This window comes from Poecilia reticulata, chromosome 9 (genome assembly GCF_904066995.2).
Source record: "Poecilia reticulata chromosome 9, P_reticulata-male-v2, whole genome shotgun sequence".
Lineage (NCBI taxonomy): Eukaryota > Metazoa > Chordata > Actinopteri > Cyprinodontiformes > Poeciliidae > Poecilia > Poecilia reticulata.
This window is the reverse complement of record NC_088838.1, coordinates 32431892-32451081: the sequence shown is the minus strand read 5'-3', so window position 1 is coordinate 32451081 and position 19190 is coordinate 32431892. Positions and strand designations below refer to the sequence as shown.

Genomic DNA, 19190 nt, shown 5'->3' with positions numbered 1-19190 from the left:
ATGACTGTCAGGTTAATTGGTCTCTCCAAATTGCCCCTAGGTGTGAGTGTGTGTGTGCATGGTTGTGTGTCCTGTGTGTCTCTGTGTTGCCCTGTGACAGACTGGTGACCTGTCCAGGGTGACCCCGCCTCTCGCCCGAAACGTTGGCTGGAGATGGGCACCAGCAACCCTCCTGACCCCACTGAGGGAAAAAGGGTGCAAGAAAATGGATGGATGGATTTTCCTTAGTGATCACTTGCAGTTTCAGGGTACAGAGCTCGTTTTTTGGGGTTTGCTGCCGTTGTTGAACAGCCGACTGAGGCTTCAGCTGATGAACATTTTCCTGCATCAGTTTGTGCTGCAGTGAAACGAATCGCTGCATCATCTGGAATGTCAAAGCGCATCTTGACGGAAAATTTTTCCTGTTTATTTTCCTCACTGGAAAAATTCCTTCAAAACATTTTCCTTTTGTTTGTTTTGTTGGTCAAAAAGTGAGCAGCTTTGCAGCCAAACCAATTTGGTGAAATGTAAATAAGTCAGTTCGTTTGAGTCTTTGAATAATTCATATTATTTCAATCCCATTGTTGGAAAATCTTTAAAATGTGGTGGAATTAAAATAATGGAGACAAAATGATAATTTCTAGCCGTCACCTGCATCGGTTTTTGTTTTTTTTTATTAAATTTGAAAACATCTAAATGTGATTTTTTTTAAAAAAAAGCAAAGTCAAAATAATTTTCCACAGCACCGATTTCAACCACTTCTTCATCTCATCTGTTCTATTGACCGTTTAATTCCAGTCAGCTGCTGCTCAGACACGCGACGCTGAAGTCGGCGAGAGTTTCTAGGCCTTTTGTTTAAAATGCCAAGAGCGTCGGTTTGAACCACACACAATTATTTTCCCATTAAAGCCGTTGGGACGTAGAATTTGCATCGGCCTCCATTAGGCATCTGTGAAAGCTTTCATGGAGGATGAATCAGGACGGATGGAGTGAAAAGAGGCGAACCGTCAGTAAGCCGCCTTCCTGCTTTATTCCTCTGAGTGAAAATGCTGCGGTTTGGATCAGCAGCGTCACAGTTTCTCTATAAAAACCCAGCTGGAGCCGGTGGAGAATGATAATCCAGCTGTAAATGAGTTAAATGTCCACATCTTTCCATTCATCTTGGTTAATATGGTCTCCTGTTAATATCTGCGGCCTTTACATTTGCAGTTTCCACTGCATTCCCAGATTAAAATCAGGACTTTTTACATCAAATCAGAAAATTACTAGAATATTCTGTAACTTTGTCAGAGGTCTCCTTAGAAAATTATTCCTAATTTTTCATCTGCAAGTCACTTTACTCAAGATATCCTTTAATGGAGGAAATTAAATTATTTTCCACTGGAACACTGCAAAACCCAGAATCTTACCACGTAGTTTTGGTCAAGTTTATTTCATGTTAATAAACTTGAAATAAGACAAAACTAACATAAAAGTTACTTTTCTGCATGATAAAGAGGATTATTCCAAGTAAATAATTCCCTATTATTGATGAAAATGTTCTAGTTCCACTGTTTAACTTATAAGACATTTTTCCCATGTTATACATTAATTTATCTGTTTATAAAACAAATACTTTTTCATCAATATTAAGGAATTATTTACTGAAAACAAGTCTCTACATGATGCTAAAAAGTTAGTTTTGTCTTATTTTAAGCATACTAAGATATTTCCACTAGAAATTAGACCAAAAATACTTAGGTTTCGAGTTTTAGCAGTGAATTAAAAGAAACTGAATTATAATCTCAGCATTATAATTATAATATTTACTAACCTGTAGCTACAGATGCAACTATTCAGTGTCCAAATTTCATACATTAACTCTTCAGCGTTTTTACCAACGTTTCACTGCACAGTTCTACCAAGTCTTTGCTAATTACTGCTAGCTAGTCTGAAGGAGCTCAAGGAGTCGTGGAAACCCAGGAAACTGCAGGTCAGAGGAGGAGCTTTGCCTCGAAGGCGGGGTGTCGCGGCCTTCTAGCTTCCAATACTCCAACTAAGGCCGTGTGTGTTTACAGGTGGGTTTTAGATTGAACGCACTTCATCTTCATTTGTTTGAGAAAATAGATTGTTTATTTCTTATAAAATTAGTAACAAAATATCAAAAAATGTCCTACATCTTAACCGAAAACGAAAGTAAACTTAACATGGCGTTTCAAGTAAAAAAGTGCAAAAAGGTCAAATTGCAAGTGAAATGAAATGGTCAAAAAATCATTTACCAACCCTCCCGTACACACCAGACATTTGCAAAACAATGCCTCCACCAAGCACCCGGTGTGTTTTTAATTACCTAAATTAATGGGAGGGGCTAACCAATTACCAACATAATCAATTCTAATTTACAAATTAATCACAGACTTAATTCCAACTTTCCAAAAATAAAAAACTAAATTAATAGAACTTACAAGTTGCAAACATTACAAATGGCCACCACACGGGGCTAGGTCCACCCAGGCGTTTAACAGCTGAACGGTTGCCATGGAGATTACAGGATTTCTCAAACATACATGAAAGAATCAAGGAGACACTCCAGGTTTGTTTCTGATGAGGGAATAACATCATAACATGATGGAAATAACACCGCCCCTTTAAGTGAAAACTCCATCACAGCTGCAGTGACTCTGGAGTGAAACCCCAAAAACTCAAGCATGAACTTGGCGCCTCGGTCGCGATTCAAAGGGACGTCGGCTTAATTTACTCGACTAATTAATGTTTCTGTAAAAAAACGCCGAGTCGGCAGGTCAGAGGATTTCCCTGAGCCCCAGAGGAAGACGTGGCTGGATGTTCATGGGAACTGTTAATCGTTTTAACTGGCAGTAACATTCAGATTAGCTGAATTACAGCGATGCAGCTTCATGTATTTTTTTTTTTTTACTGGAGCCTGAAGCTGTGAAAGTGAAAGCTGCACTATCAGCCGTTTCTGGCTCCATTTGGAAACCCTGAAGAGAGATTCTGCTTTTTAGTGAAGAGCAGCTCCGACTGCAGGACTGAGGCTTTTACACTGAAAATAATGTTGCTGTGAACTTCATGATGCCCCCAACCATCCATCCAACCATCCATCCATCCATGGAGACGAAAAGGCAACAGCAGCCTTAGCAGAGATCTTTAGACTGATCTCCCTACTAGATTAGAAACTAATCGTTTAGCTTCAACTAAATATTTAGCTTGCCAATTAATTATTTAGTTTGGAGCCAAATCCATAGCTTAAAACTGAGTATTTAACTTGCTAAATATTTAATTTGGAGCCAAATATTTGGTTTGTAGGCAAGAATGTAGCTTGTTAACTAAATATTTAGCTTCAGTTAAATATTTAGCTTGCCAATGAATTAGTTTCTAGCCAAATATTTAACTTGGTAACTAAATATTTGGTTCGTAGCTTGTTAACTAAATATTTAGCTTGCCAATGAATTAGTTTCTAGCCAAATATTTAACTTGGTAACTAAATATTTGGTTTGTAGCTTGTTAACTAAATATTTAGCTTGCCAATGAATTAGTTTCTAGCTAAATATTTAACTTGGTAACTAAATATTTGGTTTGCAGCACACAGGTCTGCCTTCCCTCCCCTACAAACTCCGGCTCTTTTGCTGGTTTACTTTTCTTTGACCACCTTTGACAGAAACTCACCATGACGGGTCAGAAGGATCACAGCGTTTCCTGCCAGACAAACATTTAACTGAATCAGTAGGAAGACACATTTTCTTTCTTCAAAACGAGACGTGAGAGAGCGGAGAGAACCTCAATCTGAAACGGATCCTAAACACTTAGCTCAAATTGATGCTTGTCTTCATTAAGGTCTGAGCTCCAACTCCGAGAAAATTGGTAATAGTGTCCAAACGTATCGAAAACATTTCAGCCGACGGGCGTTTCAAGGTGACTGTAAAATGAAATGGATTTTTTTCTGCTGGTAAAAGGCAGAAATAAATAAAGCTTATTGTAGTAAAAATGGAGAGATGAGCAGATTGTGCTCAGTCACAGATTGGACCAACCTGCCGCTTTATTGCTCGTCTGGCTTCGGCCGCTTGTTTCCAGGATCTGATTTTCAGCCGAACGGACCGGAGCAGAACCATCATTTCTACGGCTGGAACCCAGATCCAGCAACAAAACACCGAATCTCCTCCGCTTCCGGCAGAGATTCACCATCAGGACGAAGAGAAAATCAAACGTTTCCTGTGGCGCTTCAGGGTCAGCAGGCGCCACATGCAGCTCCGCAAAAAGAGTTTTAAATGCTGGAATAAAACTCAAAGCCATGATTCATTTTTTAGAACAAAAATTAATCAACCAACCTTCACGAAAGGAATAACAGTTTGAGTCTAAACACATTGAGTTATCATGAAAAGCCTTGTAGCATTAGCACCCTCACTGCAAAAACACAACATTTTACCAATTACTTTTGTCTAGTTTCTCCTGCAAATATCTTAATACACCTGAAATACAATAAAACTTACAAATAACTTATTTTCAGCAAAATGAGCTTATTTTAATTTAATAATTAGGCAATATTGATGAAAACGTACCAGTTCCCCTGGCAGATTATTTATTTTATAACTTGGGAAAACGTCTCATTAAAAGTTGGATAATCTGCCCAACATAGAATTACTGACTTAAAAAAGCTCCTTGATTAAATTTTACTTTTAAGTTGGTTTTGTCTTATTTCAAGCGTCCCAAGATATTTTCTCTAGAAATAAGACCAAAAATAATTGGAAAGGTTTTGTGTTTTTGCAGCGCTTCACTCTCTCAATGCAGTTAATTTTAAAAAAGCCACTATTTATGGACTAATTAGCAAAACAATGTATTGTAACTAGTTTGTCTCTTTAAATGTCCAATACACATTATGAACATTTTTTTAAAAAGTGATCTGACTCAGTTGCACCTGATTTCATTTAAGGCAGTGGTGTCAAACTCATTTTTATTTTGGGCCGAATCAAAAATCTGAATGTTCTTAAAGGGCCGGTTGCACCAGAATCTATTGATAAAACCAATAAAACTGTTAAAATATCAATAAATAGCTGTTCCTCTGGGATTTGTGATTATTTTAGTGTTTATTTTTGCAATCAAAATGACAGATTTTGTGGTGAATATTAAGAAATATTTGTAATCGTTATACTTTTACAATATTTACACTAATGTATGATGTCAAATGTGACTCCATCACTCGTATCAGTTACGGATTCAACGTTTTTGACCAATTTTGAGAAAATTAGCAGTAAAATCAGGGAAAAATGTGGAAATTTGTTGATTTTGTGATTTTTGCAGATTTGTGAAAAACTGGAAGGACTTATTGATGTAATTTGGAGTCCAGAGGGCCACATAAAAAGATGCGGCGGGCCAGATTTGGCCCCCGGGCCTTGAGTTTGACACCTGTGATTTAAGGAAAATATTTATTCACGTGACAAACTTTCCACAAAATCCCCAATTTTAGTATCTAATAGTATCATGATGCCCCCAACCAACCAACCAACCATCCATCCATCCATCCATCCAACCAACCAACCAACCAACCAACCAACCAACCATCCATCCAACCAACCAACCATCCAACCAACCAACCAACCAACCATCCATCCAACCAACCAACCATCCATCCAACCAACCATCTATCCAACCAACCAACCATCCATCCATGGAGACGAAAAGGCAACAGCAGCCTTAGCAGAGATCTTTAGACTGATCTCCCTACTAGATTAGAAACTAATTGTTTAGCTTCAACTAAATATTTAGCTTGCCAATTAATTATTTAGTTTGGAGCCAAATCCATAGCTTAAAACTGAGTATTTAACTTGCTAAATATTTAATTTGGAGCCAAATATTTGGTTTGTAGGCAAGAATGTAGCTTGTTAACTAAATATTTAGCTTCAGTTAAATATTGAGCTTGCCAATGAATTAGTTTCTAGCTAAATATTTAACTTAGTAACTAAATATTTGGTCTGGGAGGAAATATGAATGCAAGTAGTGGCTGAGATGTTTCCTTTCTCATATTTTACATTTTGATAACGTTACACAACATTTTTCCTCACTTTTTCTAAAACAAACGATGTGGAAGTAAATTCTGGGTTTGTTCTGCTGACAGAGGCTGAACCTCATTGTCCCAGCGTTCCTCAGCGTTCCTCAGCGTTCCTCCAGCCTGTGTTGCTCTGCAGAGGGCAGCTCGCCTGCAGGACGTGTGAATTACAGGATAATCTCATGCGGCAGCGCGCCTCGCGTCTCTCTTCAGGGTGAGAAGGGAAGGAAATTATGTTCATGCACCACAATAAGGCACATCTTTTCATTTATCACCTTTTCACGTTAAACTTTGAAGTCGGCTCACAGAAATGAGTCAGAGCTTTAAGGGGATCCTTTAATCATAAATGCAAAATCTGCTGCTTTTGAAGGATTAATTTGAGGAGATAAAAAGGCTGCAAATATCGATGAGTCAGGGTTTTTTAATGTCATTTTCCCTCCACGTTCAACGCATTTAAAGTGACGCTGGCATGTTGAGGAGAACTGTGGCGCTCACATTAAAATATTCACTTAAAGCACTGGGTAAAGATGATCCATAACCGTACTCATTTTTAAATTATTTAAAAATTTAATGCAGAAGTTTTAAGTTCATTATTCTGTACCTCTTTTTGATATTTTCACTGCGTGTATTGATTTTAAACTTCTGGAGGCTGATGTTACGAAATGGATACGACTGAAAAAGCACCGACCTGCGTTTATTTTATCTGTAACAAAATAAAATGATTTAAACTGTGAGATTAGCAGACATGTAAAAATCTTTCCTCTTTAAAGCTTTTCATGCTACACATCAGAATAATGTGACAAAGTTCAGACATTTTTGTTTTAGCTCAGCAAACGTAATCAAAAAACACTAATATGGCAACACCATTTGAGCAATAATAACAGAGAAATTATCTAAATACAGAAATACACTTTAAACAATAAAAACATAAAAATAAATCAAAACACCAACACCTGTTGACTGGCAATTCTCAAACTTTTATCATAACAAACTTCACCGTGTATGGAGAGCCAAAAGGGCCCAAATTAATACATAATTAAATTTAGAAGTAATTAAATGATTAAAATTAAAATGCTAAATATTTTAATGAGCTGTTATAAGTTTGCATTATGATTTAATGACACATTTAATAAATTAATTGCATCTTGTGAATAAATTAACTATTTAATTTAGGATTTATTTCTGTCATGACAGACGTAGTTAATGTCTTAATGATGCATGTTTGATGCATATTTTTGTCACTTTTAGCTTGATGAATATGAATAGGAGCCAATCAGTGAAATAACATTTCAATAAGTTATTTTAACTTGCATTTTATAATGATAAAAAACAGATGAGATTTTACATACAAGCATAGCTAAACAGTTATTTAAAAAATTCTGCTCTTCCCTCCAACTTTCTGATGCCTCTCTATCGCCCCCTGGCGGACATCAAGTCGAAAAACAAAGTTATAAAGTACCGCTTTCTGCTGAAACCCATTTAATTTAGGGGCTTCAGCATAAAGGGAGTCGAGTACAAAAGCAAGCCACACTTTTCAGCGTCTTTTGTTTTTTAAAAACTGCTTTATGGTGGTCTGTTGTGAGAAAGCCTCAAATGTCATGAATGTTTTTGCAGAGCATCATATTTCTGGATGTGCCGTCACACGTTTCCTGGTTTTAAAGTCCCTTAAGGCTGAGATTTCTCTGCTGAATCCTCTTATTTGACATTTCCTCTCACACCTCTGGCACCATGACACTGATACATCTGAACTGCTGCCCAGACTTTCTAATAATAATTCCTGGGGGTGATTTGTAACGTTAGCATCGATGTTAGCGTCTCGTCCTATAGCGCGGCTTCACAGAGCAGAGTGAGATTCCTCCGTCTCGCAGCTTTTCTTCTGCAGTTCTCCTGCATCTGACACGCAGGTGTCAGGACAGATTTCATCTTTCTGCTCTCCACAAAGGCAGCAAAATTGCTCACGATTCTCTTGTGCTTTCTGCACCCGTTTGTGTGCAGAGCTGCAGCTCATGCTGCTTCAGCTGCACTTTTCAACAGCATCCAGGAGTCACTAAAAGCTCTCGTCACACAGTTTCGCCACGCAGTTCAACAAAAGCAAAAATTGCAATACTGTGAGTTCTTTGTTGTTTTATATCGGAAAGTCGGATACTTGGTAGGAGTTCCAAACTTTGCTCATTTTCCCTTTTTAATCTAAAAAAAAGCCCTGCTGTTTTGATCAAGCTGAGAAAAACTCTGACTATTGTCCAGGAGGAAGTCATTCTGCTCTTAGCGCTGGGAAACACTTTGACAAAACGAGTTCAAACAACAGAAAATCCTGGTCTTTGTTCGTAGTTGTTGACTGGAGCCGTTCTGGATCTTTGTGGCTGTTGGTGAAAGCGTCGCGTCTCTCTGCTCCTCCTCAGGCTCCATCTGCGCTCAGCCAGCCAGGCCAACATGTGGGCACCCATCCAAGCTTACAGTTCGAAACAATTCCCCACAGAGCCAAAGGTAAAAAAAAAAAACATTTAAAAAAAGGCTTTTTGTTATTTTACAGATAAACTCCCAACACACCAGAATAGACTGATAAAACTTAATAAGAATAAATGCAGTTTTGATTTGCAGGCCCCGGCTTTCTGCACTTAGCTGTGAAAAGTAATTGTACCCTTTGTTAAAATAATTAATGGGCTTAACAATTTTTTTGTTACTGGAAACCGTCCAGAATCGGAGGGAAACTTGAAAGCCTTCTCCACATTAAGGTGTTGATTCCTTAGAGAAAGTTCCTCAAAAAACGTCCCGTCTCTCCCCAAAGTAAAATTATATACAATATAATGCAAGACGTCACAGCTGCAATTAAAGCTCAGTTTTATTGATTTGTTAAATTTTCTGTTTGATATAAATTTTTGGGAAAAATCTGGATTTTTTTCCCTCAGATTTTGTATCTACCATCTTGTTTCATCATCCGACTGAAATAAAAACAGTTTTTGATAATATTTTCTGTCACCCATAACTTCAATTTGAGAAAAGAAAAGCCGAAAAACAACCAGAAATTGAATTTGGTATGAAAAAAATCTGAGATTTTGTTTTTAAAATCTGAATTTTTTTTTTTTTTTAAATCTGATTTTGTATGTTTTTGCATTTCAATTTGGGTCTCAACTGCTTATGTAAACAGTCCAAGCGCTTAAAAACAAAACAAAAAACAACAGTTTTTGAAATAAGTTGATGTTTTTAATGTCTGTGAGCTGGAGTCTCTAAAACGTCCAGATTGTGGAGTCATATTTCACCGTTACCTAGCAACCCGAGCCCAGCCCGTCACCATAGCAACTTGAGCTGAATTCCAGCCCGTTTGATCAGCTGGGTCGACTGCTGTCTGCGCCGTGTAATGGCTGCTGGAATTAACAAAATGCTTTTCTTTCTGCACAACCGGAAACCACTTACTGGTTGTGCAGGAGGCTCCATTAATGCTTTTCAAAGATGTACGGTTGTACAATTGCGCAACCATTTTCACATGTGAGTGTTAAGCGTTGAGTTGTACTTATATTTAAAGTAACAGAGGCCCTAAAGCAACTTATTGTGTCATCTAAAAATGATTTTGTGCAAAGTCCAGTAAATAATTAGGTCACCTTTGAGGTTTATCGCCCAGCCCTTCATATAGTTACAATTGTTGGTAGGAGTTTTGTTTTTGATGACAGAGATGCAGTAAAAGAAAGTCTAAGAAATCATAAAAACAGGTTGGCTTGTTTTTCATCCTCAGAGAGCCAGTTGGACATCCGACCTCTCATACTGAAAGGTTTCAGTAGGAACCGACATTCTTTGAAACGCGTCTTTTACAAACCCTGAAATTGGCAGTTCAAGCAATCGTGCAATTTAGTTTCTGCCAAAGACCAAAAGAGGAGTTCTCACAGATTTCTCCCCAGATCTGCGCTCATGAAAGTCAGAAAGACTGAAAAAAAAAAGAAATGTACAACTTCAGTGGCAACCAGGTTAGAGACGATACCTCCGGGAATAAGAGGTTATATAAGTAACACAGCATGTCAGGTCAGCTGAGGTGGACAATAACAGTCACATGAGATATGTGTGCGCATGTTAGTGCACAGCTGCGTTCAACTAAACATTTTAGAAGCTCTTGCACAATTTAAATCCTTTAATAATTATGTTGCTTCTCACAAAGAATTAAAACTTTAAATGTTGCACGCCATAAAGTGAAACAGCAAGGGAAAATCTAATATTAAAATCTTAAAAAGAAAAAGTTAAAACATATGTAAGTGTTTGGGTCGTTTATAGAGGGGAAGGTTTGAAATCGCAACAATAAAAATGGTCAGAGGGAAGGTTATTCATATTTCCCAACAAAATGATGTTTTAAACCCTTTTCTGAGCAACACAAAGAACTAAAGGATTATTTAGTTGAAATCAACTCAATGAAAGCAATTAAACCCGGAGAGGCGTTCGTAAAGAAACACCTCCTGACTGGATGAAACCAAACATAAAACAAAAGAGAGGTATTAGCTTGGCGCTACGCACACGATGAAAATAAACACTGTAAATATAAACCATGTCATTAAACTGCTGCATTCAAGAACAGATTTGGCTGTGGTTAATCACAGTGCAGCAGTGAAGTGACGCCTTAAACACACGTTGTCCTGTCGACGTCACACCAGCACTGTAAAAACACACAAAGGCATCTGATGCGACAAACACAAGGCCACATGTTAACCTCACCAGGTCATTTTGATGATAATTAAAGGGCTATTCCTCACATTTTTCTGGATGATCTCTTAGAAATAATCTCAAAAAAGTTAAAACATATGTTTTAACTTTTTTGAGCCTTTTATGCCTTTTATGAGCCTTTTTTGGGGCTCAAGGCCCCAAAAAAGGCCCCAAGCTTTTTTGGGGCCTTGAGCAGATTTTCACATGGGCCCCCCCCCCCCAAAACAACAAGCTGAAACCCAATGCCTCATCAATCCTAAGCTAACATAAATGCTAGCATTAGCGCTATATCTAATTAGCTCACATTTTACAAGTATTGGATGTGATTTTAATCATACAGGAGTAGCAAATGTAACACTTATGGGCTAGGCAGCTAACTGCGGCTACAAAAGCAGCATCAGAAGACTGTTCTTTAAAGGAGCCCGAGTTATGAATGAAAAACAGGAGGCCGTGCTTTTAGTTTTGGTGTTTATATGTTAGTAATTAGCATAAAAGCATAATGCAATTATTAAATTCCTAATAATTTTCACAAAATCAAACATTTCAATAATCAGGTTAAATTAACCACAAGTATAACAAAAAAAGTATAATCATATTTCAAGCTTAATCAATTTAAAGTGCACTTTCAAAATATCAACCAAGAAACATAAAATAAATTAATTGTCAAATACTCAGAGAGAAAGAGAAATAAATAAATATACTGCGCAATATCAAACTTAAAAGTGTGGCTACATTCTACTCATCAACTTCACCGTCATTTTAAACTTCACAGCCTCAGCATCAGTAAAAACAGCCAGAAACACGCACAAAATCATTGATGCACCAAACAAGTTACCTTTTCAAAGAGAGTCGGGCGAATTGAGCCACAATGAGCGGCGGCAGAATCCCGGTGACGGTCCAGGTAAACAGCGCCAACAATCCTGGCAAAACCACCTCCAATGAGCAATAGAGCAGAATTTTCATATATAAAATCAATACTGCTGAGGGATGACAGACTCACCAGGCAATCAAATCAGGAGATTGAACGATTTGGATCAGTTTGTCTGGAGGACGCCTACAGAAAGCCACAATCACAGTGGAAACAGGTGAGGAAGCTCAAACTGCGCGCTGGAGGTGGAGCTTTAAAGAAGCTGGCAGAGTTTGGGGCCACACAGGAAGTGGGCCCGCAAAAATAAAAGTCCCTGATGAATTACGGGTTACGCAAACTTAAAAAAAATAATATTTAACTGTGCCCTTTTATCTTAATTTGAAAGTAACATCAACTGATAAACACTAAATTTATAGTAAACATATTAATAAGTTTAATATCTTATATCTGCTCAAAAGTAGCAGCAGGAGAGCAAAAGGAGAGCAATTTTACCAAAGCAAATATCCCATATTTCACTTGTATCAAACCAAAAAACAAACTGGAACAAACACAGAGATGCTCTTTTTGGTTTCTTTCCTTTTGTTAGGGCAGATAAGTCTTCAGTGAAGGAGAGAGCCTCGTCCAAGGGTTCAATTCTGGTTAATTTAATTTGATCCAAGAGCATGGGTTCAAATCGAACTGAAGTATTCCCTTGACGAAGGCCATTAATGAACTTAGGACTTGTAGAAATAAATAGTTCTGATGGTATGAAAAGTTCAGATCCTTCTCTCAGGAAGTATTAAAGAGAAAAAAGTAACCAAAAAGGAAGTAAAAGAATGAACAAATGAGAAAAAGAAAAAGACATTTTGGTTGCGAACACAAAAGTTCTAAAGTAACTATACCAGTGGTGAAGTACCAACTCCAACCCTAATCTAACCCTAATCTAACCCTAATTCCAGTCATAATCTCAACTGCACTATAATTTTTATATGCTCTTTCTGTTCAGTCATTTTTTACAGATGCACCAAGCTACAGAGTATTAAAGAGAAAAAAGAAAAATCACAGTATAACTAGTGATTTGCGCCATCACCAGTTATACTGTAATCTTATCTTAGTTGCCTGTTTCATTATTAAAGTAAATCAAGCATAGATACTTACTTCTCAGGCAGAGATGTGACTAACTCTGGATGGGCTTTGAATCTTTTGAGAGCATTATCTCGATACTCACCCTTGTTTTATTAATTACTCAAGTAAGAGTAAAAAGGTATTTGGTAAAAAGTCTACTCAAGTACTGATCAAATTATACATCATTTAATATTTAAAAATTACATCATCAGACAGACCAAACTATAAAGGGGAAAATTTGGTATTTTAAGGACGAAAATGACAATAGATCATATAAGTAACAAAAGAAAACAAAACCAGGAAAAAGTATTTTTTGTCATGATCCGTGTTTCTATGTGTTTATTTTTGAGTTTCTGTGTGATCCTGTTCCCTGTTAGTCCTGTCTCTGCGTCTTTCCCCGTTGATTGTCTCCCAGGTGTGTCTCGTTCCGTGATTGCCCCGTGTGTATTTAGTCTCACCTGTTGTCTGTGTTCTTCGTCGGGTCCTTGTCTATTGATCTCGTCTGTCTCCGTGGCTGCCAGTTTTTCCTTGTGCCGTTTCCCGCTGTTCCTTGTTGTTGGAGTATCATCATTAAACATATTATTCCACTACATCCGGGGTCAAGCTGCGTCCACTTCCTCACCACAACCTACCAGTTCATGACATTTTTTCCCAAATTCAGTTAAGAAAATGAAAAAGTATGGCATTTTATCGAAAAATGTATCTTTTACGGTGCCAGTGATGGTGAAATTAATAGTAAATAATAAAGACTTTGCGGTATTAAGTGACGTATTTTGTTTCAACGTCTACATGAAGAACCAACAGCAGCAGATATAGCATTTCTTGTTGCTGATATTCCATCCATTTCTAGCAATGAATATGAAGCCATCAGCAAAAGTCTATGTTAAGAGATTTTTTGGTATTATCATTTTGTTATCACTTTAGTTCATATTCAGTCTAATGTTCAATTTAAAGTGTTCTCTTTCTTCTGTGTGTATAAACTGACCTGGAGCCCCCATCTACCTGTTTGTCTTCATGTGAAACAGTTAACTGTGTGTTTCCCAGACCTTAAATTACGTTTCCACAGGTGCCTTCTTATCAACCGGAATACTCCCTATCTTAGAAACTGCCTGTGTGCAGTAATAATTTGTCTCTGCTGTCTTCTTTATCTATCCTCCCTGTTTCTGCTTGATAATGAAAGACAAGCTGTAACCAAAGGTCTTCAGACGCTCAGTGAACGGCTTGGAGGAGCAGTTTGCCGAGTCTTCTCCTTTTGCAAAAGCTTGGTCATAAAATTCATATAGGTTGTCTGTGGTTCTTTTAATGAAGGTTCAAGAAAAATACCCATCAGTCTAGACCACAGGTGTCAAACTCCAGTCCTCAAGGGCCGCTGTCTTCCAGTTTTTAGATGTGCAAGAGGTACAAAACGCTAGAATGAAATGGCTTTATTACCTCCTCCTAGTGTAGTTCGGTTCTCCAGAACCTTAATGACCTGATTATTCTATTCAGGTGTGGCGTAGCAGAGGCACAACTAAAAGTTGCAGGACACCGGCCCTTGAGGACTGGAGTTTGACAACCCTGGTCTAGACATTCTTGTACCTTTCAGCCTTGGCTCTGTAGAACTGTCATAAGAAAAACATGTTTCTGCCCCAAAATTCCTTCCATTCAATAGAATGATCCAACACAAACTGGCCACAAAGATACCAAAGCTTCAGAATGCGGCAGCCAGAATTCTCACCAAATCCAGTAAATTCTTCATATCTCTCCTGTTCTATATTCACTACACTGGCTTCCAGTCGATTTTAGGATTAGGTTAAAAACTAACGGTGACCGGGCCTTTCAGGTGCTGTGGAACAGTCTATCATTGCTGCTCCGTTTTTCTGACTCTGGAGGTTTTTAAAAAGCAACTTCCTAGGCTTTTATCTCTTGATTTTGCTGTTACTTATGTTGGTTTTATGTTTTCTATGGTTTTAAGGCTGATTCCTATTGTGATTTGTGAATAAATAAACTTTACTTAATGACTCTACAGAATAACAGAAGTGGAAAACAAGGCGACATAGAACAATGTAAGGAACACCAAAAATGACAAAATTCCATAGCCAAACTCAAACAACCCCAGATCCTGACACCATCTTTGTTTTTGCTACAAAAAAGGATGACAAGACAATTTATTTGCATGCTTGTTATTATTATTGATATAAATGTTACAGACAGCACCGACTGTTGTCACCGTAGTGACAGAAGACAGGAGGAGAGAAAGAAGTTCCCTCACATTCCAGATGTTGCTGCTGTCTTATGTGGATCAGGCTTTTCTCCAGTGTGGATTCGCTGATGGCGTTTCAGCGTTGCAGAATTTTTGAATCTCTTCTCACAGTGATTGCAGCTGTAAGGCTTTTCTCCAGTGTGGATTTGCTGATGACGTTTCAGCGCTGAGGTATTTTTGAATCTCTTCTCACAATGATTGCAGCTGTAAGGCTTTTCTCCAGTGTGGATTTGCTGATGACGTTTCAGAGCTGAGGTATTTTTGAATCTCTTCTCACAATGATTGCAGCTGTAAGGCTTTTCTCCAGTGTGGATTTGCTGATGACGTTTCAGCGCTGAGGTATTTTTGAATCTCTTCTCACAGTGATTGCAGCTGTAAGGCTTTTCTAGAGTGTGGATTCGCTGATGACGTTTCAGCGTTGCAGAATTTTTGAATCTCTTCTCACAGTGATTGCAGCTGTAAGGCTTTTCACCAGTGTGGCTTTGCAGATGACTGTTGAAATCACTCTTGTGAATGAAAGCCTTTCCACACTGGTCACAGAGAAAGCACTTCTCTCCAGTGTGAATGCGTTGATGAATTTTCAGACACTTCTTCCATCTGAAACGTTTCAGACACTTGTCACAGCGGTGTTTTTTCTGCAGGCTCTGGGTGGACTGAACCTGCTGTCCATTGCTGGGACCATCTGAGGCTTTATCATCACGTCCACCTGGGTTTGTGCAGGTTTGGTTCTACGAAGGGAAGTACAGTAATTATAACCAACAGTAAATATGATACACAAACACTTTGATAGCCAACAGCTTTACTTCTTTGCAAAGATTAAAAACATCTTAACATAACCCTCTGAAAAATGAACCCATTTAAATAAAGAAATCAAGAAATCCCTCCATGGGTGATACCACGATAGAGAGCGTTCATTTTATGGCATAAAAACACAAAATCCGATGCTGAACAGTGAAAAAATCAACACATGATGTGAAACACATGACGATTAGGCAGCGCAGCAGGTGATGAGTGAAGATTGCTGATGGTGGATAAACGATAAAATAAATCTAGCAACAGAAAAAAAACTAAAGTGGACATAGCAATAAACCAAGAGAGGATAATACTAATCAAATGAAACTAAATGGAAATGAATGAAGAACAAAATGCAAGAATAAACTAAGAAACTAAAGTAAATAAGGAGGAATAAACTGGTATGACAAGACCTTTCGATCAATAATTAATACAGAGGACTGTATGGCAAGAATAAATAGACACTATTTCCAGATAAAAGGTAAAATAATATTGTTGAAGTGCCATGAATTTGTTGAAACCATATCTAGTACTGAGAATAAATATATCTTACAGACCATAACAGTAAATAACTTATCACTTATTTATGTTTTTAATTAGATTTGATATATTTATTTCTTCAATATTATCTTTCATGTCAGTGTTAATGTCATGAGGCTGATGACTCCATGACACTTTCAATTTGACTCATTAGGATTTGATTAAGAACCAGATTTGTTCTTTGTCATTTCTGTCCAATAATACTATTAATCTATAATCAATAGACAGGTCTATATAAAGATATAATCCATGTTTCTGTCTCATATTTGTATAGCATTAAAAGGACCTGGAACTTTTGTTTTTCCACTGAAAGCTCTGGTTTACACAATAAATGCCATGTGGGTGAAATTTTATGGATGATGCTCTGATGTCCCATTCTCCTGAAGGCAGCACAGAGCTGCACCACCAGAAACCGACAAACACTGAAGAGAAGAAGAGCTATGATTAATGTAGTTACAGTTCTATCCATGTTTTAATGTTGCAGAGCTCAGTCATTTTGCAAATAGATCAAAGTTTAAACTGACATGTTGAACATCTTTAATCTGCTCATTTTGTGTAATATTTAACAACTAGAAAATGGCACAAAATAATAATTTTTTTCCCCACTCTGATTGGCTGCTGTTAGGCCTACCAAGTTTAACTTGAATGTTTGTTGCATTTTTCATAGACGCCTGTGAAAATAATTTCTATTCCCATGACTTTTTTGTTCTCTGGGAAATTATTTTTGATGATAAATACAGAAGAAAGCATAAAAATCACAATATTTACAATAGTGACAGTAATACTAATGATAAAATAATGGTCAGTGGAAAGTAGCCTACAAATTATTTGGTGGGGGGCGGTGAGGGACCTGGATAAAGGCTGGGGGGGCGCTGACCCAAAAAAGGTTGAAAAACACTGTCCTAACACATCTCCCTGTTTAGTTTAATCAAGTGCAAGAGAATAAATGAGCCTTTCTCTCAGGTAGACTAGAGGTCTGGAACCTGTGGCCCCACCAGTGGCTCTTTGGACATTTTATAATGGCTCCTAATAATGTGGTTAAAATGCAGAAAAATCATCTGATGGTCTTTTAATCAAGGCATAATTACAAAAGTACATTTTAATAAAATGGTAAATGAACTTATATAGCGCTTTTCCAGTCATTTTGACCACTCTACACTAGAGTCACATCCACCCATTCGCACACAAACACTCACATTAATACATCAGTAGGGGTTAAGTGTCTTGCCCAGAGGTACATCAACATGGACCAGGAGGAAGCTGGAATTGAACCAACAACCTTCTGATCACAAAACAAACACTCTACCCACAGAGCCACAATCGGCCCATAGTCACCAGCAGAACACAACCAGGACCAACAACCATGCACACATGTACAGGCATGCACACACACACACTTATAGTAATTCAGAGAACCCAAATTAAAATAAATGTGATGTTTTTGAGGTGTGGCATGAAGCCAGAGTACCCAGAGAAACCCCATGCAAGCACAGAGAGAACATTCAAACTGGATGCAGAAAGACTATTAGAGACAAAAGCACTTAGTTTCCCACAAGTCTTAATAACTAACCTCTTCCAGTGATGCCTTCTCTCCCACTCCAAGTTTCTCCATTTCAGTTCTGCGTAAAACAAACATTCATAATATGTAAAATTGAATTGATTATATTTGCGCAGCAGTGGCAACAGAAATAGTTGAAACCAGATATTTATTAGAGACAACCTGATTTCACACATTATGGTTTTAAAACAGTCTCAACTTCCTGCTTTATGTCATCTAGGATTAAACACATTCCCTAATTTCTCAGAAAAGTTTATTTGTTTTTAATTTAGGAAGTTTTCATAAGCTAACTAAGCATTTAAACAGATGCTTTGTAAAGTTTTACCACTTTTAACAGAAACAAATGAGAATCCAGAAACAGAGGGATGATTTCTGCTTCGCACGTTTAAGTCTTGGTAATGACACGATTCTACATTTTGCAAAGTGAAACATTAAACATCAGTATGAATTATTACAAATATATGTGATTACAAATATATGTGATAAATAAGGCTTTACTTACAGTTTCTTTGAGCCACCTCTTCAGATGATCTTTGTCATAATATTTACGTTTGACAGACGATCTTATGGTTTCCATGGTAACGTTGTTCAAAGGGTCACAGCTCCATAAACATTTAACTCTTAACATGTATTTTTTAAAACTAAACATTCAGCCGTCTGATTATTCTATTTACACACTTTATTCTTCTGTGCACCAGAAAGTTTCACTTAAAAGTTAAATTTATTTTATTTTAACAAATCTGGAAACTTGTTATGATGCGTACAATATTGTTTCCATGGAGACGAGTTGTTTTGATATTTTAGATCTTAATGTAACCATAGTTGTAAGAAATGACTTTATTTGTAGCACAGAGATGGAAACAATGCACAGAAGCACAGAATGAAGAGTTTCAATTCATAATGATACTAGTTAAAGTTATTTCAACTCAAAGTATTTAATATCTAGGTGTTTTATGGGATTGTGGATCTTTCAGATCAATTTGAGAATCAATTTTGAAAGGTACTCTTAATTTTATTGTGTCATGTAGAGCGAGGTGCTGGTCTTGGTCTTGACTTGGTCTAGGTGGTCTTGACTACAACTCTGCTACGTGGCTCCTTGGCTGCATATCTTCCCTCACCCACCATCTTTCCATTCCCTTCCTGTTGGATTTCTTTCAAAATAAAAGCCACCAGTGGCAAAAAAAGTGAAGTTCATGCTATGTTAGGACAGGAGACAAAATGTTTCCATCCCTGAAATTGCATCCCTGGCATAGTTGGTAGAGCTGTTGCCTTGCAGCAAGAAGGTTCTGGGTTCGATTCCCGGCCCCGGTCTTTCTGCATGGAGTCTCCATGTTCTCCCTGTGCATGGTGGGTTTTCTCCAGGTACTCCGGTTTCCTCCCACAGTCCAAA

General features: G+C 37.6%; 1 protein-coding gene and 1 long non-coding RNA gene across 2 annotated transcripts; both read right to left on the bottom strand.

Moving 5' to 3' along the window:
• Positions 1–6689: 6689 nt before the first annotated feature.
• Positions 6690–11809, bottom strand: LOC145552963 (uncharacterized). Its single transcript, XR_014089109.1, has 3 exons — positions 11697–11809; positions 11532–11616; positions 6690–8465 (listed from the first exon to the last, which is right to left on the bottom strand). It is a non-coding gene; the product is annotated as an uncharacterized LOC145552963 (long non-coding RNA).
• Positions 11810–14780: 2971 nt separating this feature from the next.
• On the bottom strand, positions 14781–18391 carry LOC145552882 (uncharacterized). The gene is made up of 3 exons (XM_081610938.1): positions 18303–18391; positions 17813–17861; positions 14781–15638 (listed from the first exon to the last, which is right to left on the bottom strand). Exons 2-3 carry the CDS (start codon positions 17852–17854, stop codon positions 14916–14918), a joined length of 765 nt encoding a protein of 254 aa, XP_081467064.1. The 5' UTR covers positions 17855–17861; positions 18303–18391; the 3' UTR covers positions 14781–14915.
• Between the last annotated feature and the right edge of the window lie 799 nt (positions 18392–19190).

Coding starts and splice junctions, on each gene's coding strand:
- LOC145552882 (XM_081610938.1), bottom strand. CDS start 17,854: ATGGAGAAACTTGGAGTGGGAGAGAAGGCATCACTGGAAGAG. Junction 15,639..17,812: donor AGAAGGCATCACTGGAAGAG/GTTAGTTATTAA, acceptor TTCCCTTCGTAG/AACCAAACCTGCACAAACCC.